The sequence below is a fragment of the Ahaetulla prasina genome, chromosome 2 (assembly GCF_028640845.1).
Source record: "Ahaetulla prasina isolate Xishuangbanna chromosome 2, ASM2864084v1, whole genome shotgun sequence".
Taxonomy (NCBI): Eukaryota; Metazoa; Chordata; class Lepidosauria; order Squamata; family Colubridae; genus Ahaetulla; species Ahaetulla prasina.
Window position 1 is genome coordinate 117,525,536 of NC_080540.1, and position 20,969 is coordinate 117,546,504.

The window sequence follows — 20,969 nt, forward strand, 5'->3', positions numbered from 1 at the left end:
AAAGCTAGTGTGACTTAGCCAGGAGGACTCATTTGCTTTCAGCATGATTGCCCTCTCTTGAAATGCAAACAGCAAAACACGAAGGAGGAGGAGAAGAAAAAGCTAGCAAAAATCACTAAACATATTAAATCACAGAACTATTAAGAGAATTCATTTATTTTTAAAATATGTATTCTTCCAACAACCCCGAATAAGGCAAGCTGGCGCCTACACACAGTTTAATAGTGGTGTCCCACTATTAAAATTACAGAAGCGAAACTCTCACAGCAGGAGATGGAAACAAGCAGGATATCTGACATCTTTGATCCAAACTTTTAAACTTCACCATGCCAAAGAAAATTTGTTTTTAACAATGCAGATTAAAGTGGATAAGGACAATTGCCAAAGGGAAAAAAATGGACTGAAGTTGAATACAGGTAGTCCTCAACTTACAACCACAATTGAGCCCAAAATTTATATTGAGAAATTTGTTAAGTGAATTTTGCCTCATTTTACAACTTTTTTTGCTGTATTTGTTAAGCGAATTGCTGTGGTTGTTAAATTACTAACAACAGTTATTAAGTGAATCTGGTTTCCCCACTGACTTTGCTCATCAGGTGGTTGCAAAAGGGGGTCACATGTCTCCGGGACACTGCAACCGTCATAAATGTGAGTCAGCTGTCAAGCATCCAAATGTAAATCACGTGACCATGGGGGGGGGTGTAGGGTGCTGCAACAGTCATAAGTGTGAAAAATGGTCATGTCACTTTTTTCAGTGCTGTTGTAACTTTGAACAGTCACTAAACGAACATTTGTAAGTCGAAGACTCCCTGTATGGCAGTGAAAGAGATAAGATGATAGGTGTGTATGTGTGTGGGGAGGACTCTATGGTGTCCCCCTTCCCTGGATGCCTTAAGCAGGTGCCTACTCAGAAATTTAAGGAAGCATAGGTGGCTCTTCCATATTTTGATTCTCATGACATACTGGAATTGTGCTTAGGTTTTGAAGGAAGCATCCACAAAATGTTCTTGGTTGCTGGTCTAGACTCTAGCCATTTGCCCTGGAAGTTTCAGGTTTCCCATCTAAATATTAGCTAAGGGGCCTTAGAGCCGTTATGGCAAACCTATGGCACACGTGACAGAGGTGGCACAAAGAGTCCTCTCTGTGGGCACGCGCTCCATTGCCAGCTGTTCTTGCTTCCAGTGTGCACATGCGTGCCAGCCAGCTGATCTTTGCTGGTGCCAAAGCCCTGGAAATCTGAAGACCAGCACATGCACTTGCCGGCCCCCTTGTCTTTGGGTTTCTGGCACTCCGGCACACACAAAGATATGCATGCCAAAAACCAGAAGACCTGGTGGCCGGCGCATGCATGCACACTGCCCAGCTGGTCTTTGAGGTTTTGAGGCTCTGGCACACGCACCCAGGCACATTCCGGTTTGGGCACTCTGTGCCGAAAAGGTTAGCCATCACTGGCTTAGAGTCAGAGAGCTCCAAGGGCAGCTCACTGCCGCCACCTGCAGAGGCAATAATTAGTTTGATCTGGGAGGTCTGTAGAGATTTTCAGTCATCTAGGTCATGGTTGTCCCAAAGGTGCTTTTTCAGGAGGCAACTGGACTTTATGGTTTTTTTTCTTTTGAAGACATTTCACTTCTCATCTAAGAAGCTTCTTCAGCTCTGACAGGATAGCGGGGAATGATCTGGGACAGGGGTCTCCAACCTTGGCAACTTTAAGACTTGTGGACTTCAAGTCCACAAGTCTTAAAGTTGCCAAGGTTGGAGACCCCTGATCTGGGAGATTGCTAAAAATATCTGGAAATCGCCAAGGTTGGAGACCCCTGATCGGGGAGACTGCTAAAATATCTGGAAATTGCCCAAGGAGCTTTAAATGGGAAGAGTGTCTCTTCTGTTTAATATATATAATCCTGGAATAATCCTTTTTCTTGTTCGTCTTTCGCTCACCTCCCTGGGTAATCTGTCTGGAAAAACTAGATGGCTATTGATGAAAAAAGTGCAATACTCACAACCACCTTGGTTTGCTTGCACATTCTCTCCTCTTTTGAGTTGTGCAGCACAGAAGGCTGTCTTTGAAGCAATTGCCTCCTAGCCAGTTTTAAAGTGATGTGTGGCTAGAGCCCTGTGCTTTTGTTTAGAAATGTGCCCAACTAACTAGGAAAAACAATCACTCAAAAGATAAAGTGGAATAATAGAAATCATTAGAGGGAATAAAGATTTGGGGAACCATTTCATCACCTCTTCTCTTAGTGCATGTTTTATGGCTGGTTCTGGCATCTGTTTTGCAAACAGGCAACACCTTCCGAAGGAGGCCATTTTATGACAAAGTCTATAACATGCTCTTAAAAAGCCATGGGCAGCCACAGCTCAAATATTTTACTCCCAGGCTTGTAGCTAGGGGTGGGCGTATAGAGACTAGTTCCCAATTTTTTCTGCTGGTACCTTAATTTCACTTATTTATTTATTTATTTATTTATTTATTTTATTCGATTTTTATACCGCCCTTCTCCTGAAGGACTCAGGGCGGTGTACAGCCATTTAAAATACACAAAATACACATTAAAAACAAGATTAAAACAAGACATATTATAGGGTGGCCGAAAATTTAAAAACAATTAACAAACCTTAAAATATAAATAACCCCAATTAAAATTTAATAAAACTTTTAAGCCAGTCCCGCTTGAATAAATAGGTGCGTTTTCAGCTCACGGCGAAAAGTCCGAAGATCAGACACTTGACGTAAACCAGGGGGAAGTTCGTTCCAGAGCGTAGGAGCTCCAACAGAGAAGGCCCTGCCTCTGGGGGCCGCCAGCCGACATTGTTTGGCGGACGGCACCCTGAGAAGGCCCTCTCTGTGTGAGCGTACGGGCCAGTGGGAGGCATGAGGTAACAGCAGGCGGTCCTGTAAGTACCCGGGCCCTAAGCCATGGAGCACTTTAAAGGTGGTAACCAAAATCTTAAAGCACACCCGAAAGACCACAGGAAGCCAGTGCAGACTGCGCAGGAGTGGTGTTACATGGGAGCAACGAGTGGCTCCCGTTACTACCCGCGCAGCTGCATTCTGGACTAGCTGCAGCCTCCGGGTGCACTTCAAGGGCAGCCCCATGTAGAGAGCATTGCAATAATCCAAACGGGAAGTGACAAGAGCATGAGTGACCGTGCATAAGGCATCCCGGTAAAGGAAGGGGCGCAACTGGCGGACCAAGCGTACTTGGTAAAAAGCTTTAGGACTTTGTCCTAAAAAGATGAGATAAATATATTTTACATTTTTAGGCTTTCTGCAGGCTTACCACATACCCATTCTAAATTATTTAACACTAGGCCTCAGTAACATTTTGGGTTCAAAGGCAAAAAAATGTTGGGGGGAGGAAAGCACAAAAAGTTACATATACATGTAGTCTTTGTTTGTAAACTCCCATTTAGCAATTATGCAATTTCTCCAAAACAGATGCGTTCGTTCCTAACATTGTGTGGCTGTAATAGATGATACCTATAGTATAATTCCAGGAAGACAGGTTGAGTTTGAGTTAGGGTTGTCTGCTAGTATTCCTGATGTCCACTAGATGGCAGCAAAGAGCCTCTCCTCTCTCAATTAGGTTCTGTTGAAAATGTGTGGCTAGAATCTCCATCTAGGCTATCATTAATCACAACTCCATCTCATTCTTCTACCAACACTCAAATGAACAGCATGCTTAAATGTAATGTAATGAATTTATTTGAGATATTCTGGACTCTGTTTTTATATTCTTAATAGGAAGGAGATTTTGTTCATGGAAATATGCACATTTTCCTTGTTTTGTAATAAACAACCCAAGTCTCCTGTTCATTCTGCTAAGTGAGCCTTCAATTTCTGTTCGATGTGCTGATTGACAGCATCTTAAAAGATAAAGATTTCTTACAATAAAGCTCAGTCAGAGACACATATATGGACCTTTCTTGGCAACAATACAGAAATAGCATGCTATTCACTTTTTGGAATTTTTTTCAACTTTTCTAGCTCTGACAATTCACATCATCACATCTGTCTATTCTTTCAGACCTGCAACCATGTTAAGAGAAAACCTCATTTATTGATTTGCTTAGCATACAATTAATTAAGGTTGCAGTTTTACTTTATGCCATACAAGAACAAATCGCTTCAACCACACAGCTCTAGGCACCTGGCACATACCAACAGATGAGGTTGCTTGTCATTGGAAAGCTATGAAAAAAATTCCAGGGAAGGTTGAATTCTCATACAAAGGCAGTCTGTTTCTTGACTGAGTGTTCAAGATATAATATGCTGCATTTCTAAAGATAGCTCACAACAAATTGGTAACATGCAAAATTAAACTTCATCTGTGCATAATTTCCAGTGAGGTCTAACTAATTAGTTATCTGCCTTAAGTTTAAAAAAATCATGGTTAGGATATTCTGAACCTTCACATTTTATCTTAGATAAAGGAGGCAAATTAGGGGTTTTCCCCCCCTGGCGTTCCTTAATTAACATCAACCGCTAGGTGGCAACAAGATGTAACAGAGAACTTAATTAGTAATGATGAAACGTTAGAGGCCTTTTAGGAAGAGAAAAAGTGGATTAAGAGGCTCTGATAGAAAGTAAAAGCATATGCAGTTCTTTCATGGTGTTCCCAATCTATAATGACATCTGATTCTTGAAGTCTGTAAGAAATATATGGTAAAATGCCTTTGAATCAAGTTTGGCTCCCGGTGATTTTCATCATCTGGTCTAGGCAATTTTCCTGCTGTGATAAGGGAGTGTTTTGCCATTTGCGCCATTCTACTTTTCCTCTGAAAGTCAAGGTTAGAGTTTTGGTTAGAGTTTTGGGGTTCCACCCAGATTCCTTCACCACAATTTATGGATGGCCCAATTATGATTTCCATATCAATCCACTTGTCCAGATGCCCCCTCTGTATTCAGCTAAGATACAACTGAGAAAGTCCACGGGCTACATTCTGAAAGTGGTTGGTATTGCTCTTAATATCCTGCCTCGAAGACACCCTGTCCGATCCCAAGACATCATGTACAGGCAATGTAGGGATCACTGATGTACTGTACATCAAGGAAGCACCTGAAAGGACATGCTTTCTTTTGGAAGCCTTATCATTTCAATTAGATTTGTCCCGTTTCCTCTGAGACCATTCCCTTCAAGTCTGGTTCCTGTCCTCTTTGCCTCCCTTCAAATCTTCTTATGGCTACCAGGGAGATCAGAATTCCAGCTACCACAGCCACTTTTCATGTCTTAAAGTGGCTGGCAAACTCATCTAGAACGTGAAGCTTTAAAATTGAATAGCCTTTCCTGACTTAACACGTGTAATTGAAAGGTCTCTACTCTTGTAATTCTACAGCCTGTTGATTGGGAATTCTCTTCCCAACGGCCAAGATAGACCTTCCTTACTGACCACTTGTTCAGCAACTGTTCAGGTATGAAGGTGCTGAAAAATGAGACAATATCAGGGGTGAAATGCTCTAGGTTCAGACTGATTCGGCCGATCTGGTAGTGATGGCAGAGTGGTTCGGAGAACTGGTAGCAAAAATCCCTGCCCCCCCCGCCCGCTTGTCGCTTCTTTTAAAAAATGCTTTTAAAAGGTAAAAACAAAAGGCACTGACGATCCCAGCTGAGCCCCGCGATCGTTAGAGCCTTTTTTTTTTACTTTTAAAAGCATTTTTTACAACCTATTTGGCTGAATAGGTTGTAAAAAAATGCTTTTAAAAGTAAAAAAAAAGATTGCACGCCACAGCTGATCACACATACACCCTGTGCTGTTCTACTTACCCCATGCTTCCTTTTGGCGTATACTGCACACGCACACACCTTGCATTTGGTGCGTGCTGCGCACTGCACATGCACACGCACAGCACGCATGCACAGCAAGTGAACCGGTAGTAAACCGGTTCAGATTTCACCAATGGACAATAGTCACAAACATGCAGCTATCACAATGTCCCAAGATCCTGTGATCACCATTTGTGACCTTCATAGCCAAGGTCACAAAGAAAGATTTTGCCAAGAAGATTTTGCCAAGAAGCAAAATCAATGGGGAAGCTGGCAGGAATTTGCAAATCAAAGTTACATGACATCACGCTTAAAGACTCATGGTGATTTGCTTAATGACTGCAACCTGAATTGATCTCATAAGTTGGTGTAGTCACATGACATAACAACCTTATTGCTTAGTAGTGGAGTTGCCAGTCACTATTGAGGACCACCTGTATTGCTCCCAGAGAAACAGGTTTTTTTTTCTCATGCTACCTTCTTAGGGTAGTTTACAATGTGAATTCTCAATCCTCTCTCAACTTCCAGCTGTCTAGTTATTCACTGGCTGCATTTCAGTTGTATACATCCAGACAAACAGTAGGTGGCAGGCAAGACTTACAAAAGCTAATCCTTTGCAGCCGCCTGGTGGTTGTAAAGTCAACTGGTCAACCTGCAGTTTCAAGGATTTTAGAAAAATGACCATTAATACAAGAAAGAATGTCCCAAAGGTGCTTTTTTCAAGAGGCAACTGGACTTTCAGAAAGTCCAGTTTCTGATAGTCCAGTTGCCTCTTGAAAAAAGCACTTTTGGGACAACTATGACCTGGATGACTGAGAATCTCCATAGACAAGAAAGAAAGAAAAAGAAAAGTATAGAGTAACCAAGCCATTGTGTGCATCTATGCAGGAGCCCCTTAATGTGCAAAAGACATTGGATGGGGCTGGAAATTCAGTCCAGGGACTAAACATCATGGCTCTTTGAATGCTGTACATGAAAGCTGTGTGGACAGCAGTATGAAGCACAGACTGGATCTATAATCTGGGTAGCCAGATTTAGGGTGGTATGGCAGGAAGGGAGCATGAAAATGCAGCTGTTTGGATATGACTTGGAATTAGATTAAGAAGAGCTAGGATTACATTTCCATTCAGCCAAATTATTCAGTGAATGACCTTAATTTGGATAGTTTTGTATACTGTACTAAATCATAGTATGATTTTCTTAATTTTGGGTTTATACGACATGAGTCAGTCAATCTCTTGCTGAGTGGATTGTTTTGTGATGTGTCTGTATTTTTCGCCATTTTTAGACAGGACCTGAACATTATTTCACAGTTTCTCCAAGGTTAGAAGATTGAGAAAAGTTGCTCAGTGTGATATAATATTTCATTGACAATTGAATAAGATTTCTTTGGGCAATTACCAAGTAAATTTAATTCTTCCATTGTTTGTCCTACAGGTCTGGGTCATTAACAATGATTATTTACAGGATAGCTACCATAAATGACATAACTATATATTTATGGTTTTCAATCTCTCCTTCATGGACGTACATAATAATTCAGGATACTAATTTATGAATGTTTCTAAATGCCTCGACTCTATTTTATTGGCAAATATATAACTCTTGACACTGGTTGTAATTGCAAACAACATACATACATACATACATACATACATACACATAGTGTTGGTACTTAGGGCTGGTGTCAAATCCAAAAATACAAGACAAACATTAGGCTTAGAGTCCTTCATGAATTAGATCTTTATACCAAGTCACTTCTATCACCAGCTATTTATTCTTTCAACTGGAAGTGAACCTGATACACCATGTATAGAATGCTAGTGGTTTACCATTAAATAACTCACCTTATCAATCAACTAACCAGTTAAACTACTGGTAAATGTTGATCATTCATACTAAATGCAGATAAATAAATAATAATGATTGGGTCTTCACAGTTCTTTTACAGTTATTTTTGAAATCTCTTTAAAGCTGTACATGTTTCTCCTTTTGCACTGTTGTCTTTAACTGTTTTAGCACTGTTTTAGCACATTGTTACAAAATAATGAAAATCCCATCAGAGATGAATGGCACTGATATCCATGATCTAGAAAAACTGGATTGTTCCTCATGTAAGAGTCTTTTGAAGCCTTCCCAGCCATAACCTGATATTCCCACCAAAGCATTTGCTTGATGCTACCTCAATGGAATGCTCCGGTTAGAAGCAAGGCACTGCCTAGGCAGCTTTTCTGAGGTACCATCAGGGCAGGAACTTAAGGCAGAGAGCTAATGCTTTCTTCAAATAAATCAACAGAAAAACCTTCAATTGTAGATTCCTGAAAACCTTGCATTGATGAACGTATCTTTTCTTTTATGTACACTGAGAGCATATGCACCAAGACAAATTCCTTGTGTGTCCAATCACACTTGGCCAATAAAATTCTATTCTATTCTATTCTATTTCAAGAAGTGATAGTTTATACCAACATATGTTTTCTATCTGCATGGGACATATTACAACTTCATTGTAAACTGATTTATTACTTACTAATTACTAAGACAACTTGTTTTTTATCTCATGACTGCAGCAGCTTGTTCAAGAGTCTTTTTTGAAGGTCTTTGTCAAAAGTCTTTAAGATTGCATGACAACAATTATGATTTCCATTCTATAGGCAGAAGATAGTAGGATTGAAAGTTAAGTCATCCTTTAAGACTCCTGGAATGGGCAGACAGTCACATTAATAAGATGTAAGAGTTACACTGTATATTTCCTATATTTGTCATCTGATAGACAAAAAATTAGGAGAATCGCCCCAATATTTCCCAGCACTTGCTATGCATGGGAGATACTTCCACTCTGCCAAGTACATGGACAACCTCCATGAGACAAACTGCACTGCAGAGATGCTCACATTGGCAGAATGCTGGATAGGATTTAGCCAATTTGACATAGAAAAATTAGAAGTTATATCATATGGTGAATCCTTATTGATCAAAGCAAATGCTTTGTGGTTTGGCATTTGCATTTTGGCATTTGACATTTCAGAACACAATAATTCTTCTAACAAAGAACAGAATAAAGAGAGCTAGGTTATTTTGATAATTATGCAAGATTGCTACTCCCTGACTAATTCTCACTTATTGCAATAAATAGGCAAAACATCACCCAGAATCACTTTTGATAAAATTAGGCAATATCTACCAAACATGTTAACAAGAAACTGCAGCTTAAGAGTGGACAAATGAATCCACTTGAAGAGTATTTAGCAAAGCTTCAGAGCAGTTCAAAAATATGTACATAAATAGACACAAAAGATTAAATACAATGATTCTTTGGTCTGGTACAGCCTTTTTAAAAATAAATTATTTATCCTATTTAACTGTTCTGAAAATTGGCGTTTTTCAGAAAAACAAAAACGAAATGTTACTTTCAACTTCTTTTTGCTGAGGCTTCCCATTTCCAGCCCTCTTTGTAGGGCTGAAGCTGTCAGCTCCTTCCTGATTTCATCCTGAGATACAGATTTGCTAGACTAAGTCTTATCACATCCATTCCACAGTGACATGGAAAAAAGGTTGGGACTTACTGGTGAATAGAGCCAGACTCTTAAGTGTTCTGGTTCTATGCCTACACAGTGGGCACTTGAGAAAATTAACTGTCCTTGCTACTGTTCACATTGGTCATTCGTCCTCCATTTTTACCCTTACTTCTGAAGGCAATGTCTCATAAATATTGCTCTCCACCACCAGACCGCTACGCTTGAGGAATTTGCACTGACCAATCTCCAAGGGCAGGGCTTCAAGCTGGTTCCCTTTCAGCTCTATCCTGGACAGCAAAGGAAGCCAGCTTATGCGATCTGAGATGCGCCGGAGCTTGTTGTGTTCTGCTTTGAGAACTTTGAGTTTCTTGCAGAAGTAAATTTCATTAGGCAATGTCTCCAAGCAATTGTGCGAAACAGCGAAATATTGAAGGCTTTGTAAAACTCCCATCCCAGAAGGGATGATCTGAATTTTATTGTAGGAAAGATCCAAATAATGTAGCCTAGTGCACAGGAAGAGTTGGGAAGGGAGAGTTTCAATGTAATTATGGCTGAGGTCAAGTTGCTCCAAGGTCTTGAGTTTGCGGATATGTTCAGGGATGGTGAAAATCTGGTTGTGCCAAAGTTTGAGACATATCAACTTTCGGCAATGCTGGAAACTAATGACTTCCTCAATGGAAATCAACTTATTATTCTTCAAGTCCAACTCTTGCAAGTTCACAAGGCTAAAGATAGCATGGGGGACCCGTTCCAGGTTACAGTTTATCAGTTTTAGCTCCTGCACCGAGAAGAGCTTCTTGAGATTGTTAAGGGCTACCAACTTGGTCCCATCATTATGTATCCTGAGTTTTTGCAGGTGAGTGGCCAGATCAGCCACACTGGGTGGCAGTTTTGAGATGTTGCTGTGCAGTGTCAAAACCTTTAGGTTCTTTAGCTCACGTAAGCTTTCTAGAGTTCCTGTCCGGCCCATCTCCTGGTTGAAAAATCCTGAGATGTACAACTCTTCCAAACCTCTCAAGTTGTAGATCCACACAGGTATATCTTTTATGTCATCAAAATTTACCATCATCACCTTCAGCTGTTCACGGAAGAACTTAAGGGAGGTAAAGGACAGCTTAGCAGGACAGTTGATCAGCACTAGCTCTTGAAGATTGATCAGTTGAGTTACTGAGGCCGGGAAAGTGACATCTTGAAGCAATTCCAGTTTTAGAGCTTCCAACTCAATCATCTCAAAAGTCGTGTCAGGCAACCCAGGCAACATGAAGAGATGGAGTTCTAGGCGCCCGCTAGGGTTCGTCTGCAATTTCTGCTGCAACTTATCATGTGTCCACTCATGATTGAGGTTGAGCTGTTTAAGTTTGTACTCACTGTCCTCAGAGAGGAATACAGCAAAGCGCTTGGAGTAAAGGGAATCATATTGGTCTATGAGATGGAGCATGAAAGCAAAATCATTTTTAACATCAGGGATGTCCTTGATGCCAGTATCCTCACGAGCACAGCGAAATGAGTACTCTTTGAGTGGCCGGTGAAAGAGCCAATAAAGAGTATAGAGGCAGGTCATACCATACACACCAAGGAAACACAGATAGCACATAGCCAGCTTGAAGAAGAGACAGGCTTTGGTATGGTTGCAACAGAAATGGTCATAGCCTGTCATATCCTCCATTTTAACACTACAGGGCACTATGAACTTAATATTATGAACCAGGACTGCATTGTAGACAATAATAACTAGAAATTTGCAAACTTTGAGAACAGTTTGGCGGATGTACATTGTGTAAAGAATGTCTCCTTTTTCGACATGGAGTCTGAATTTTTTCACCTTTTCAAACAAAGCCTTGGCTTCCTCACCTTCCTTTTTGCCCAACATGCTACTGGAAGGGGACTCTGCAACTTTCTTTCGTGTAACAGAGCCTCCTGTAGGAGAAAGTTCAATCAGTTCACTGGGAACATTACTTTTCCTGATCCGATTCACTTTTCCTGAGCCTGTGTTCTCCTCTTCAGAAACTTCTGAGATGGTTCGAGTAGTCCAAGGTGAGTCAAAACATTTGCTCATAATGGAGATAAAATGTTCAATCTTGGAACTGGTACCAGGAAATTTGAACCAGAAAGAGGCACACACCATGAACATCAGTGTATGGATAATAACAAGATAAGGAAAGTACTTAGCATACCAATGAAGGGCTGTCTCATAACACATCTGATTGATGTAGCTGTACTGTTGAAGGTCTAGGTTGTTCCGTAATCCACTCATTTCCTGGCGGACAGAAGACTTGATTGGTTCAGAGTTATTGATTGTCTTCTTGGTGAAATCTTCACAAGTTAAATCGGTAAAAGCTGTACCACTGGGAACATGATTGGGAAGACAGATGATCTTGTCATGTATCACCTGCCACAACATATAAGTGAGGAAAAGAAACATAATATATCAGAGTCCATATAATACAACAGTTTACATCACATAATAATGACCTAGTAGATTCCCAGAGGAGTTGATAGGACAACAGAGAATAAGCTAGTCTAGATCTTTAGTAATGGGCATTCCCCCAAATGTTATTTGCTCTGAAACACTGTCCTATTATTCTATCCTTCTGGACATGTAGCTCAAATGTATTCTCAGATTTTCTATTTTTTTTTAATCTCCTGGGATGGGTTGAATCCTGCAGTAATCTGGGACTGGAACTCCCTGTGCAGCAAATGAGCATCCATAAATCTTTGGCCAGCATTTGTTACTTTATGCCAGCAGTGTTTTAATAACCAATTGTGATTTGATGAATTCTAGAAACAAATTACTAGGCCCCTTAATTCTTTATGGGGCTTCTTTCCAATGGACTTCTTAGTAGAATGTCAACTATGCAAATTGAGTAGATATATGATAGAGGCATACAAAAATCCCTTCATTGTGTCTGTTGCATCACCCAGTATATGATACTGTTTTTCTATATGTCTTTTTACTATACCAGCTCTCACATTTTCTATAGTGCTGAATTAGTTCAGTATATCCAACTTACACCATCTCTGATTTTCATACAGGTGACACAACTGTCAGTAAGGTATTGACTGATTGTGTGCCATTAAGTTGGTGTTAACTCTTAACCACATTGATAGACCAGCTCCACAGTGCACCTAAATGCCACTGTAACTGAGTCCATTCCTGTTACTGCCAGTGGTCCTTTTTCTCTTTTTTTCCGCCTTCCTCACCATTACCGTATAGACTTCTCAAAGAGAATTAAGTCTTTTCATAATGTGTCCAAAACCATAATTTCAGCCTGGCCATTTTAAGTTTTGAGTGAGAACTTTGGATTCATTTGTTCTTTGAGCTTTAAGATATTCATTTGTTTTGATCAAGATCATGAGGGGAAGGAAGAGGAATTAGATATGTTTGACTCATTTGTTATATGTAAATAATTCATGAGAGTGTGCATGCGTATGCATGTAGGCTTCTAATCCTGTCACTGGGGAAGAAAAGATTGCCCAACATGTTTCTATATGATTTCTAATCTCCCTAGGCTGGAAAAAAAATAACCCTTTCTCAGGATCAAATCATAAACCCAAAGCCCTTTCTGTCATAAGTATCCCATTCTGCAATTTCAGTCAGTGACTCCATGATCTTATTCTGGAATTGTATAGTCTGCTTCCATACTCACTCACTTGCAGAGTGCAGCCGAAAACGCCTATCATCAGCATGACTATGGTGATGTACTCAGCTAACACATCCCACCAAGGCTTGAGAACTTTGAAAGCAGGCTGCTGGTCTGTGAAATGCTTGAATTCAGCCACCGGAATCATACTGCCTGCCATAAAAAAAGACAAGAAGTTAGAATAGTCTCCGTTTGAGGAATGTTAAGTTGAATCCAAAGTTAATTCAAGGCTCGATACAGGAGCTATAATCATCTCTTCTTGTACACCCGAGGCATGTCTGGAACATATAAATTATCTGTGGATTTAAGGCTGTTACTCAAGCGTACACAAAAAGGTAGCTGCTCTAAATCTTTTATCTTTTATCTGGATATAAAAACAAGCCAATGAAAGGTCTCTCATTTGACACTTACCCGTTATTCCTACAAGCATTTATTCCTATTAAAAGCCCTAATAAAGTTCCAATACACGTGATCCTCACATCTAGGAATGAGTAGTACAGCCTTCGCTAATCTGCTGTTTTAGGCCATTCTGACTGAGCTGAAGTTTAGCACTTTTGGAAGCCATGTTTGGAGATAGTGGCAGAATATGATCCAAAGCTGAAAAAGAGCAGAAAAGCCCTAGCTTTCAACTACCATTAGAGCACAGTTCCTTATAGATATTTGGCAGTTTTAATCGATTTTATATTTTAACATATTTCAATGTATTTTATATAACAAATTTTAATATATTTTACTGGTATTTTTAAATTTTTTAAAATGCATTATATTTTAACTTTGTTACATACGTTGAATGATCAAATACAAGAAACCAAATATTACTTATTTCTATCCTAATTCTGAAGTTAACACTAAATGAAAAAACTCCCTGAGTGATGCTATAGCTAATCACATCTAGGTTTGGTTAATACCTTGGTGAGCTGCTTTGGGACCTTGTATACATAGCCTTGAGTTCCATAGTGGAAAAAAGGCAGGATATAAATACATCATTTTTAAAAATTCAGCATTTCCTGTCAACCCTAAAAATCTCAGAATGGTCATTAGATTTCAGAAAATTCTCATTGCCAGGCAATGATCAAATGTTTTGTGGGGTTTGAGGATATTTCTGTACATCCAGGATCACATCTCAAGGGTGGAATTGTCAACCCAAGAAGTACAAACCTTAGAAGATACTATTGTTGTTTAGTTTAATATCCTACTTTTTACTCAGGAGCTTAAGGTAGTACCTATAGAGTTTCTTCCTCCTCTTCCTTTTTCCCACAATCACCCAGGGAGTTTTCCACAATTAAGGAAGGATTTGAACTTGTCTCTCTCCAGTCCTAGTCCAACATATTGAAGGAAGAGAATATTATATATAACAATGATTGCTATATCTACTTTTGATACTGCCTCAGCTGATCCAAGGTTTACTACAGCTAAATGTATATGTGTATATTCCAACCTTCTTTACTTGGTAACAAAAGGACCAGTCACTCACCCAACTATGATAGTAGCCATTGTGAAAATGGGATTGATTTCTAGTCATCAGCTGAAAATCTAGTACTTGGATAGATTATTGCAGAAATGATTTTATTTCTTATAACCTATGCCAAGTTCTGTCATCGTCTTACTCTTCAGCTTAAAATGGAAAGGCAATAAGACCAAGTCAGGCATTATATAGATATTTGGACAACAGCCCAAAAGAATTATACTTATAACCTTTCAGCTACATTCTTGTCTATAGGGCAGTGGTAGTGAACCTTTTACTCACCAAGTACCAAACAGGTATGCGCTTTGTGTGCTTGCATGCTATTTGCACTAATGCGCGGCTTCGTACCATCTGTACATGTGCAGAGCTTTCGTGAGTGGCCCCATGTGCTGTGCATGCAACCACACCATCTGTGCATGCATGTGGCTTTTGCGTGGTTTCCCCGTGCACTGCGCATGTAATTGCACCATCTGCGCAAGTGCACAGTTTTCACGCGCACAAATGCTGCACACAGGTATTCTTACACACATGCACAAACGTGCGTACATGCACAGGAGAGCTCCGAAGACCAGCCGGATCTCCTGAATTGTGCGCATGTGAACCGGAGGCCTCAACACCAGCTGGGGCACGCGTACATGCACAGCTGCAGGTGAATTGGGCGGTAGCTCGCATGCCCGGAAAGATGGCTCTGCGTGCCACCTCGGGCACACGTGCCATAGGTTCGCCATCATGGCTATAGGGTATCTTCTGACAATATAGAATGGGGTGTTTTTTTCAGATTCCGGTTGCTATAGTAACTATGTTCCCATTAAACTGGCCTGATAAGAGATGCCCCAAATAATATGTATGCAACAGGTTACCCAGAAATATTAGACTTAATATCATCATGAGGTCATGCTCATGTGCATTAGTTGACACCCAAAATGCTGAAGTACTGAGACAATTCCCACACAGATGGGATAGGACCAAATAGAAAAGCAGTGGGTAAAAGAAAAGAGTGATACTGATATAAATTCAAACGCTGTGGCTTCATCCTATGGACTAATTTTTTTTTTATTTATGACAAAGATGGGCTTAAAAGATGGGATCAAAAGTGATGGAAAAACACACAAAAATAGATTGATTGTGATAGATTCTTTAAAATCCCTTTAGCCTTTTCTCTTATTATATAGGTTTTTCCATTAGCCTCTTCTGTTTTTCAAGAATCATAGAATTTGCTTCCTCAGTTAGTTACTAGCTACAGTAAGTGAGGGTTACCTAAATGTATTGCCCACTATAGAGAGTGTCGATTACTTGTGTTATTCTCCTCGGAAATTTCATTTCCCATTGGGTTAAAACAACACCTTTCCATTTCAGAAGACTTCCAGAAAGCTTAGCTGTCGATTTTTCTCCCCTAGATCTCCTAATACACGGAGAAAGAAATTTAAAATATTAACAGTATAAGAATCTTCTTACTGGAGCAACCTAAGAGAGAAGCAACTTAGAACTAAGGAGAAATTTCCTGAAAGTTAGAACAATTAATCAGTGGAACAACTTGCCTCCAGAAATTGTATATCTCCAACACTGGAAGTTTTTAAGAAGAGATTGGATAACCATTTGTCTGAAGTAGTGTAGGGTTTCCTGCCTAAGCAGGGGGTTAGACTAGAAGACCTCCAAGGTCCCTTCCAACTCTGTTTTTCCATTCCATTCCATTGCAAGTGAGCAAATAAATCCGTAAATGAATATAAAGATTTTTCTATTCTAATTTGCTTTCCTTTCCCTTAAAGATATGGAAACCAAGAATCCTATCTCCCATTTCATACTTCTGAATGACATCCACTAAGTTCCCAGAGAGGCTTTATTTCCTTTTCACTTTTTTTTTTATGCAACCTCTTTGATATAAAAGCACATCTGACTTTGGGAGGTAACAAGAAGATAAATGAAAATATAGGCAAACAAAATGTCATCTTTCTGTTCCTTCTTCACTAAAGCACATTGATTTTGTTCTTTTGAACAGTAGATGGATTATTTTTAAAGAAACACTTAATAGTGTTTGCTACACTGTATTTGCCCAGAGAACTTCAATTACTGTACAGTATTTATTTATTTAGGAAATTTATATGGCCACTTACTTGCTCATAGTGACTCTAGGTGTATTACAACAGTATTGGACTGATTAGAAATATAATAAATGTATTAAAAAATAAATCATTAGCTACCACAAAATTTTCTCCCAAGCAAGTTTTGCCCATCAAATCCAAAAGTATATTCTGAGATTCAGAAGAATTTAGTGAGGTTTGGGGGGGGGGAGAGGGAACGGGGGTGGGGTGGGGGAGATCTCTTGCTCCAGTTGGCTCTTGAAAACACAAAACATACATGATTTATAAAGCAGCTTTATAAAAATGCTTTATAAATTGAAAATGTTGTGGCCTCCAGTTTCTCCTTTCTGTAGAGAGGTTCCTGTTGATACCTGAAAATCAAGTTTCTTATATCAAACAGAACTGGACTTCTGGTGCATTTAAGTGCTGATAACCTAGGTCGAATAAGCAAGCTGAGTTTCTTATTTATGAAAGGTTAAAAAAAAGAGGAAAGAGGAAAGCCCTGCCTTCTTTCCCTAGATCTCCATTTTTGGCAGAATAGGTGGGTCTGCAAAAGTACAGATTCCAACACAATTCAGGTAAAATTTTAATAAGAGACCAGGTCATGCAAAGTCCCATAGATTCACTGGTAGAAAGTATATTTTGAAGCTGGAACCTAAAAATATTTTGTACTTTATTCAGCACCCTCCTGGCATGTAGAAAAAGCTTGTACAACAATGGTCCCTGGAGAATTGTTCCTGAAGGAAAACAATGTATTTAAAAATAAAACACCCTAAAAATCATTGTTTCTGAGGTGTGACATGTAGCACATGGCTAATTATGTTGCACGGGGACAGGTTTTACAATTTTACCTTACATTTAAGAATGCATCATTACCTAACTAGATATTATACTACAACCTGCAAAAGGTATTTACAGCAATCTGCAGGCATGGTGAGGTGAGGGTTAACGACATAGCCATAAAGTAACCACAAAAATTGGTTTTGTGCAGTGACCCTGAACTTAGAAGTGAGCCATGAATTATTGATGCCAAACAAGGTGTTAAAATCAAACAAAAATTGGGAAGGTTGTCAATATTGAGCAAATAGGTTTCAAAATGGCAAACACAGTTCATAAAGACAAATGCAACTGCAGTTCAGTGTAAAATGATGCATATTTTTTTAAAAAAGCTCAAACACTATCTGTATATTAATGGGATTTCAGTGGGCAAATGACTAACCAAGGCATGGGACTTTATAAACACAAAAATAATTAAGGTTCAATATAAAGCCTATTCCATATTTGGAGTTATCAGAAAGAGCAACAGAACAATGTCTTCATATAACTCATTGCAAGACTGTACTTGGAATATTGTGTATAGTTCTGCTCACACCTTAAAAAAACGATATTAGAGAGCTACAGGGAATGCAGGAAAGAGCTACCAACATGGTTCGAAGGCTGGATCAGCATCCTCCCAAGAAACACTACAGCAGTCTGGCTCCTTACAAAGGGGAGATTGTAGTAGAGAAAATAAACCTAACAAACAAAATGGACATTGCACCCTTTTTCTCTCTGTCTTTTAGATGGAATCAGGGTCAAACTAAGTTCCTTTCTTTGTCTGGCCCTAATCCTATCAAAACCAGATTGGCCCAAGGGCAGCCTTTACAAGGAAATTGCAACAGAGACAAACCCCAGTCTTCCATCCTCAATCAGTCTGATTACATCAGCATTCCACCTCCTTTAAACAATGGACTTTCTCAGCTCAGGTTGCCCCCCCCCTGAAAGGCCCATTCTGCCTAAAAATGGAAGTAATCCCAAGTAAACTGACAAGGACCTGCCTAATTTACCCAAACTGGCCAGCAAATCAGATGCCTAGATATTCTGCTTTATAGTCTTCAACTTCTATTTTTTTAAAAAAAATTTTTGCTATTTTGCAGTGCAGTTCAGGGTCAATAGAAGGAAATTTCTTCACCAGGCTTAAGAAATCTGTGGAATTTGCTGCTAACAGGTGTGGTCATGGCAGCCAATTTGGGTGGTTTTCAAAAGGACTTGACAGGTTTATGGAGAATCAAGCGAACAATAACTTCTAGTTTTTACCACCTGAATCATAGGCAGCAGGTCTTAAATATTGGCTGCTGGGATATACCAACAGAAGAGCTCTATTACTCTTCAGTCCAGACTTGTGAATTTCCTCTATGTGTCTAGATGCCCACTGTGGGGAAGTGTCCCTATGCTGGTCAATCCTATTCTCTGGAATTAAAGGTAAAGGTTCCCCATGCACATATGTGCTAGTTGTTCCCGACTCTAGGGGGCGATGCTCATCTCAGTTTCAAAGCCGAAGAGCCAGCACTGTCCGAAGACGTCTCCATGGTCATGTGGCTGGCATGACTCAACGCCAAAGGCGCATGGAACACTGTTACCTTCCCACCAAAGGTGGTCCCAACTTTTCTACTTGCATTTTTTACGTGCTTTCAAACTGCTAGGTTGGCAGAACCTGGGACAAGTAACGGGAGCTCACCCTGTTATGCGGCACTAGGGATTCGAACCGCTGAACTGCCGACCTTTCGGTCGACAAGCTCACCGTCTTAGCCACTGAGCCACCATGTCCCATATAGGCTGGAATTAGGATATTCCTAAAACAAGTGTTTCTCAACATTGGCAACCTTTTAAGCTGTGTGGCCTTCATCTCAGAATTCCTCAGTCAGCATGGTGGCTGGGGAATTTGCAAATTGAAACCCACACATTTTAAAGTTATCACCTTGAGAAACACTTGCCTAAGATAATTTCCAGATAACTGGTAGCTGTTGTAACCCCAGCATAGCTAAATACGTTCCATTTTCTCCTGATTGGAGAATCCCAGAGGTTGTAATAGTTCTGAAACTTCCCGGATGGACAGAGTAGCAGAAGTACATGTTGGCCAGGGGATTCTGGGAGATGAAGTCCATACAACTTAAACGTTATCATCCTTGAAAAACCCTGGCTTGGGGTACACGAATTCCAGCCTGATTAAACTGAAGAGAGAACATATTACTCAGCCACCTGGCTTACAACTGATTGAAATCAGCAGACTCAAGTTCTGTTTAATTAGATTCTCTACCTTCCTCCGCACTCACCCACGCAACTTAATTGAACAGGATCGCTTGGCCTGGGTCGGTTTTGGCACCATTTCTCTACTAAAGTTCACTAGGCCTATTTTATCCATAGCCAGGGGCCAGCACAGCTCCTGATAATACCTGTCCAAGCAGGAGCATGTTGAGAGTCCTCCCAGCAGAATTGGAGAGTTTTGGGCCCCAAGGGGCTTTTCATGGCTGTGGGAAGGCTGGAAGCGCTTGTTGGCCTCACTTGCCCTCACCGGGGCGGGGCCACTGCCTCTAAGCCCCGAGGTGCCCGAAACTGATCAGGAGCAGCTCCTGGTTTCGCTTTACGGAAAGGGAGCGCAGGAGACGTCTTCAGTGGTTTTGTCTCCCGCCTTCCCCTCCAGCCCTCCTCCGACGAGACAGACGGGCTCAGCTGTGGGGAGAGGTGGTCTCTGACCCTGGGGATTATTCAAAGACACTTCAGGAGTCTCCGAGGCTGAAATAAATCCATCCCGCTTTGGAGTGGGGGAAAAAAAATGCCTTCCCGCTTCGTCCATTCTTCCCACGCGGCGTTGGGATGTTTTTGGGGGGACCGAACTGGCAAAGAAGCGGGAAGCCACTTGGCGCGGGACGACTTTGGTCCAACTTAACCAACTCTCCGGGTTAATCCTCCCCTTTCCCGCCTCACTCGGACGAGGGAAACGGTCGCGCCGGGTTACGCTTTCCACCCCTAACCGCCTCTATTCCTTCTCGGTGCCTTTTTTCCATATTCGTGCCGTCCCTTGGATTCTCTCCCTCCCCATCCGCCCCCTCGACGCCAGCCTTCCTTCTCCCAAGTCGCTGCTGCCCTGCCGGCCGCGTGGGGTTAGCACTTGGCATCGCGCGGCCACGGACATGAGACCTGCTGGAGGGGCGGAGGGGGGGTGATTGTGGCCCGCGGTATCCCAACCCCTTGCCTGAGGTCGGTGGTCTCTGGTCCTCTCCGGACGGGGAATCCTGATCCGGCTCTCCCGCTGTGGCCACCTGTTCTGGGCGGCCGTGCCCCCCTCGCTGCTTTCCCCGGCTGCAGAGTCGCCCTGTGCAAGCCGCCGCCGCCACCGACTCTACGCCCGCCTCCACTGGAGCGCCTCTTCCTCCCCAGGCGCTGGGCGATCCCGCCTCTCTCCCCATTACTCTAAAGTGACTTTAGGGAGGGAGGCGACCTACTGTAGGGCGCTGCCGCCGAGGTGTAACTGGGAGGAAGCCGCCCGACAACCCACGCAAGTAACGAGGAACAACCTGAGACGGGCTGCCAGCCGGGAACCACCCTAGGGAAGGGCCTCTCCAGCCCGGCTCAGGCTGGAACTCTTTTCCTGGGCATTGGGTGGCAGAGGAGAAGCTGAAGGAGGGTAGTGGCGTCCTCCGCCTTGTGCACCAAGCGGGGCCAGTAAATCCGAACGTGAGGGA

General features: G+C 41.4%; 1 protein-coding gene across 8 annotated transcripts; it reads right to left on the reverse strand.

Moving 5' to 3' along the window:
- Positions 1 to 5,619: 5,619 nt before the first annotated feature.
- Positions 5,620 to 20,723, reverse strand: LRRC8E (leucine rich repeat containing 8 VRAC subunit E). Of its 8 annotated transcripts, XM_058171193.1 has the most exons (5): positions 15,647 to 15,789; positions 14,148 to 14,240; positions 13,336 to 13,521; positions 12,935 to 13,077; positions 5,621 to 11,672 (listed from the first exon to the last, which is right to left on the reverse strand). In XM_058171193.1, exons 3-5 carry the CDS (start codon positions 13,352 to 13,354, stop codon positions 9,426 to 9,428), a joined length of 2,409 nt encoding a protein of 802 aa, XP_058027176.1. In that variant the 5' UTR covers positions 13,355 to 13,521; positions 14,148 to 14,240; positions 15,647 to 15,789; the 3' UTR covers positions 5,621 to 9,425. The 8 variants fall into 8 exon arrangements, with proteins under 8 accessions (XP_058027180.1, XP_058027176.1, XP_058027174.1 ...); XM_058171191.1 differs by lacking the exon at positions 14,148 to 14,240; XM_058171190.1 differs by having other exon boundaries at positions 13,336 to 14,240.
- Between the last annotated feature and the right edge of the window lie 246 nt (positions 20,724 to 20,969).